We start from the raw sequence: 5,000 nt of genomic DNA, 5'->3' as shown, positions 1-5,000 counted from the left end.
GGTTTTTGAAATCTGAGGAGTGTCCCCATGGATTCTGAAAACAAAAACATATCATTTAGACAAGTTTTCAATGATGCACATACAGTGCTTTTTTTTTTTCATTCCCCTTCCCTCCCCCCCCCCCCCCTTTTTTTTTTTTCCCTTTGTCCGGTAACAAAAACAGTATGTCAGGATTCGTACTGCTGGTATCGCTGAAGAGTTTTGTCCCTTTGACCAGTCATTATTAGCAACTGACAGAGTTTTGGTGTCAACACATCGGTTCCAAAAAAAAAAAAAAGAAAAGGAGAAGAAAAAAAAAAGATTACTCATTAAATAAGCATGGTATATAGGGACTAATAGAGAAAAAAATAATCTTTTTTTTTTGGAAGGGAAAAACTTACTCGACACCGGAGCGGGTGACTGTTTTCGAGCGGATGCCGGCGGAGGTGAGACAGGCGTCTGCGAGGGCCCGGGCTGGTCGTCCATTGAGGACTGGTTTACTGACGGCCCGGGCTGGTCGTCCATTGAGGACTGGTTTAATCCCGACGGCCCGGGCTCCTCTTCGACGACCTGCAGAGTTTGCACTGACAAAAAAAAACCCAACAACAACAAGAACCTGGATTAAAACACTGTTTTTGTGTATGTATGTGTATATTAATTAGATTTTTATTTAAATGATGTGTAGGTCACACTACTAAATAATTTCACTTTTTAAACTTAAAAAAAAAAGAAACCTAAACAAACAAACTAGTAAAGCTGTTTATAATTGTAAAAAAAAAAATCTATTTTTTTTGTTTTGTTTTTGGTCATACCTGCTCCAACAGCTCTCAGACCCTTGTACACCGTGCTGTGGTGTGTTTTGCCAGCATAGGATTCTTTGTGTACAATGAGGCTGTGGAGCATGGCCTCTGAAATTGCGTTCTGCACCTCCGCCGGCGACTCCCGATGCTGAGGAGAAAAAACAAAAGCATTTAGCCAGTTTAGGTAACCAAACATACAACAATAACAAAAGGTAAAAAAAACAACAACAACAATCTATGAGATAGATTTAAATAGTAAAAACAAATCACTCTATACAAAAATAGAAAAAAAAATGATACAAAATTAAAATAAAAAATAGTACGATAACCATGTTGAAATTTTTTTTTATATTTTGGTCTTAACATGCAACTTTGTGTGTGTTAGTACAGCTTTATAAAAATTATGCAAAAAAAAAAAGAAAAAGATATATGCGTAGGAGGATAACTACTTACTGCAACAGCTACACTTTTTCGCATTTGTGTTGCTGTTGTATGCGTCATTTTTCTGAACACATAGGCTGCATGGCTAGAACTGATTTGTTTCCCTGTTGATGTGCAGAAAACCCATGGTGATTCTGCGGGTCGCTCATCCAAGTATCTTGAACAAAGATAAAAAAAAAACAGAAACAAAAAAAAATATTTAGTATCTAAAAGAAATATGAAATTTGGGAAAAGAAGGGGGTGGGGGGGGGCGGGGGGGGGGGAGGGGGGGGAATTACAAAAGTATAAAAATCAAACAAATGTAGAGGGATTGTATTGAGTTACTTCCCCTTCCGAGAACTTCGAGCTGGAGTAAAACAAACTGTTGTCAAAAAGCAAAGCAATAAACTACAGAAAATGTAAAAAAAAACAAACGTTTCTGACTGCTGTCTCTATGTTGTGCGTGTACGTGTGCGTGTATGTTTTTTCTCTTTTTTTTTATCTCTCTTTCTGACACTTTCTGCATGCCTATAAACAATAAATAAAGTTTTATAAATGCAAAAACAGAAAAAAAAATGTTAAAAAGAACTCTCCCAATATTTACCGCTGCAGGTGTGGTTTCAGGTCTTTAGATAAATATATTCCAGCCGCTCCATAAATCTTCATAGTTTTATGAGTGGTGACCTAAATAAAAAGAAAGCAAAACGTTTTAATTTCATTGAAAAATCAAGCCATAAAAATAACTGCAAACACATAGGTTCATATGCAACAAAAAAAAACCCAACAATAACAAAAACATTTCTTTTTTTTTAATTAATAAATATTCAGCAAATAGACTTACATCAATGCGGTAAAGGTTTTCATCCTCTTCCACAGTTTTGGCGTTATGAAGCTGCTCGACGGTCATATTGCGGATGGCTCCCAGCCGTGAGATGCTTCCGACCGCGAGCAGCGTCATAAGGACATCCCTGGCCTTAGTCTTGTCAGACCATGTGTCCTCACAGGCCAGGGATGTCATAAGATTTTTTGTTTCAAAATCATTTTGTATGTCCATTGCTATAATCAAACAGAAAAAATATTCACAAATTAATGACAATATATTTTCTAAAAAACATTAATTATACCTCTTTCCTCTAACTCACATTTTCAAAAATAATTCTTACGGTTTTTTTTTTATAAACTTTGTACTGTAATGGGGGTTTGAATTTTTTTTTTTTTTGGTACAGCACAAACTATGTATACTTGTTGTTTTATAAACTATCTTAAATAACAGTGACCTGTATTTAACATTAAAAAAACGTGTTTAGATAAAGAAAACACTGAAATTCCTCTGTATATGTGTGTCTCTTTTTTTTCTTTAAATTAAAAACATTTTATGAGTTATAAATTACAAATGTATGTAAGTAGAGTAGTAGGGTACTTACGTCTCGTCTCCGTGTTTATCGCAATAGCACGCATTTTTTTTGATGCTCGGAATTGGACCATTGCGGCCTTGACATGTGTGTGCAAATTCTGCACTTCGGAGGCCAAGTTATTTTTTTGTAAAAAAAAATGTTTTGCCTCCGACAGCCACTTTAAGAAAGTCTGCACACACGATTTTCAGACAACGTTAAAAAATAAAAAGAATTTACATTATTTTGGTGTTTTTTTTATGTATTAACACACTTAACTTACTTAAAAAAATAATTCCCCCCCACCCCCTTCCTCCACCAACATCAATTAAACATTTAAAAAATCACAAATAAAAAAAAACCACAAATAATTTGTAAAAAAAAATATCCTTACACTGAAAGCCAATAGTTTGTTGTATTGGCTTGATGCAACTCTGTTGCCTTCTTTTTGGAGAATCGTTTTCATGGGAATCAATATCATCGTCATAAAAATTGCGGATGCACGACTGTCGTCGTCGTCAGGAATCTAAACATAAAAAAAACACATAGACATAAGTTTTTTTTATAAACAATAAAATCATATGGGTTATGTACATGTTAAAAAAAATAACCCCTCCCCCTAAAAAAAATTTTTTTTTTTTTAGTAAAAACTAATCTTACCTTAAAAATCACCTCCAGATTTGCAGACCTGTTTAATGCCAGCAGACAACTCATGATGGAAGTCATTTCTTTTTTTATTGTGTTCAAAGATCTTTCTTGAAATGTTCGTCGAAATTTAATAAAATCCTCTAAAACTTGTCCTGTAACAAAAAAACCCACATGTTTAATACACAAAAGAGTCTTTAAATTTTGTGTGTGTGTGTGTGTGTGTGTGTGTGTGTGTGTGTGTGTGTGTGTTATAAGCTTACAAAAACTCTTTTATACAAACATCACTTTAACTCCCTCCATACGAACGGCGAAAGAGACGACGTTAACAGCGTTTCATCCCAGTTACCATCATCAAAATATTGCAAGCGGAAGGCTCTTATACTGAAGAGGTGAATGTTGACAAAGAATACCACAATTCTGACGACGGAAGCTAAAGGCTGGGTCATTCAGACACCCACTGGACATCCGAGGGGTCTGTGTAGAGTAGAAGAGAGGACTGGCCGTACTGAGTGAGTTAAACAGTAAGTGAGAGAGTTACGAAAAAAAAAAGACCAGAGACAAGGAATGGGAATGAGAGTCTGTGATTGGGTGTTTTTTTAAGAGACTATTTCTACAATAATAAATGAGCTACGACTTACTTTGAGGATGTTGAGCAGGGATACAACTAATTTCTTGCTCTGGTCCGTTTCGTTCTGTAATCATATAAACATGTGTGTTAGCCGTAGCTAGTCGTGAATAAAAAAAATTAATAACATCAAGAAACATCTGAAAGTCTTTTTTTTAAATTTTTTTATTATTCTAACATTTTTATCAAATAAAAATAACATTCTTACTAAAAAAGGAATATGTTCATATGTTGTTGTTTTTTATATAAAATATTTCTTACTTGTACGTTTCATCAGTTGTTCCCATTGCTCGGAATCTCGGGCAACTTTTTCCACATTTTCCAAATGCCTTCCGAGGTTGATTATCATCCTCTGACATAGAGGACATTGCACCTTCTGTCAACAACAACAACAAAAATTAGTTTAAAACAATAAAACAAATAATATATATTAAAATAAATTATAATAAAAAATGTGTGTATATATATACAGAGATATATAACATATAAAAAAATGAAAGAAAAAAGGTAGCTATTTACCTTTCGTTTTGTTTGTAAATCATCATAACGCATTCCTCTCGCTTTTATTATGTCTACTTTGTGCACGGCAACCATGTGCCGTGCTCTGTTGGTGACGATCTTGTCACATATTTTGCAGGGATATCTGCACACACACAAAAATATACTGTTTATAATTAATCCAAAAATAGTAGATTGTCAAATGTTAGTATCTGTTCATACTTGAGTGTAATATATAAAGCGGAAGGCTCTTATACTGAAGACGTGAATGTGGACAAATAATACCGACGGAAGCTAAAGGTTGGGTCATTCAGACACCCACCGGACATCCGAGGGGTCTGTGTAGGGGAGAAGAGAGGACTGGCCATATTGAGTGAGTTAACCGGATTGGGGGGTGGGGGAGGGGGGGAGAGGGGGATAAAACGGTCCAATATACGTTGTTTTTATTTTATTTTTTTTTCATGTCCCTGTAAGAAGATTTTTCCCTTGCAAAAAAGGTATTTAAGTAGTCTGCTTATAACCGCATTACCAGACACTCTAGAGATATTAAAACTGACAAACACTCCCAGCCATTACCTTTGTGAAAGAGAGAGAGGGGAAAAAAAAAGGTCTAGTTGTTTTTTTTTTATTGGATTTTGT

General features: G+C 35.0%; 1 protein-coding gene across 1 annotated transcript; it reads right to left on the bottom strand.

The window, feature by feature from the left end:
- Positions 1–153: 153 nt before the first annotated feature.
- Positions 154–4,770, bottom strand: LOC143279325 (uncharacterized). Its single transcript, XM_076583340.1, has 11 exons — positions 4,383–4,770; positions 4,125–4,239; positions 3,877–3,930; positions 3,251–3,390; positions 2,985–3,116; positions 2,624–2,783; positions 2,041–2,255; positions 1,804–1,883; positions 1,233–1,377; positions 792–927; positions 154–549 (listed from the first exon to the last, which is right to left on the bottom strand). The coding sequence occupies exons 1-11, from the start codon at positions 4,455–4,457 to the stop codon at positions 377–379; spliced, it is 1,425 nt and encodes a 474-aa protein (XP_076439455.1). The 5' UTR covers positions 4,458–4,770; the 3' UTR covers positions 154–376.
- Positions 4,771–5,000: the final 230 nt, after the last annotated feature.

Source organism: Babylonia areolata, unplaced genomic scaffold, assembly GCF_041734735.1.
Source record: "Babylonia areolata isolate BAREFJ2019XMU unplaced genomic scaffold, ASM4173473v1 tig00004023_2, whole genome shotgun sequence".
Taxonomy (NCBI): domain Eukaryota; kingdom Metazoa; phylum Mollusca; class Gastropoda; order Neogastropoda; family Buccinidae; genus Babylonia; species Babylonia areolata.
This window is presented reverse-complemented; position numbering and strand designations above follow the sequence as displayed.

Bases quoted from the DNA above. Each gene is read 5' to 3' on its own strand.
- LOC143279325 (XM_076583340.1), bottom strand. From the start codon at position 4,457: ATGGTTGCCGTGCACAAAGTAGACATAATAAAAGCGAGAGGAATGCGT. The intron at 2,256-2,623 runs GTAAGTACCCTA...GTTTGATTATAG, and splicing joins GATAAACACGGAGACGAGAC to CAATGGACATACAAAATGAT. The intron at 1,378-1,803 runs GTAAATATTGGG...TCTTTGTTCAAG, and splicing joins CTGAAACCACACCTGCAGCG to ATACTTGGATGAGCGACCCG.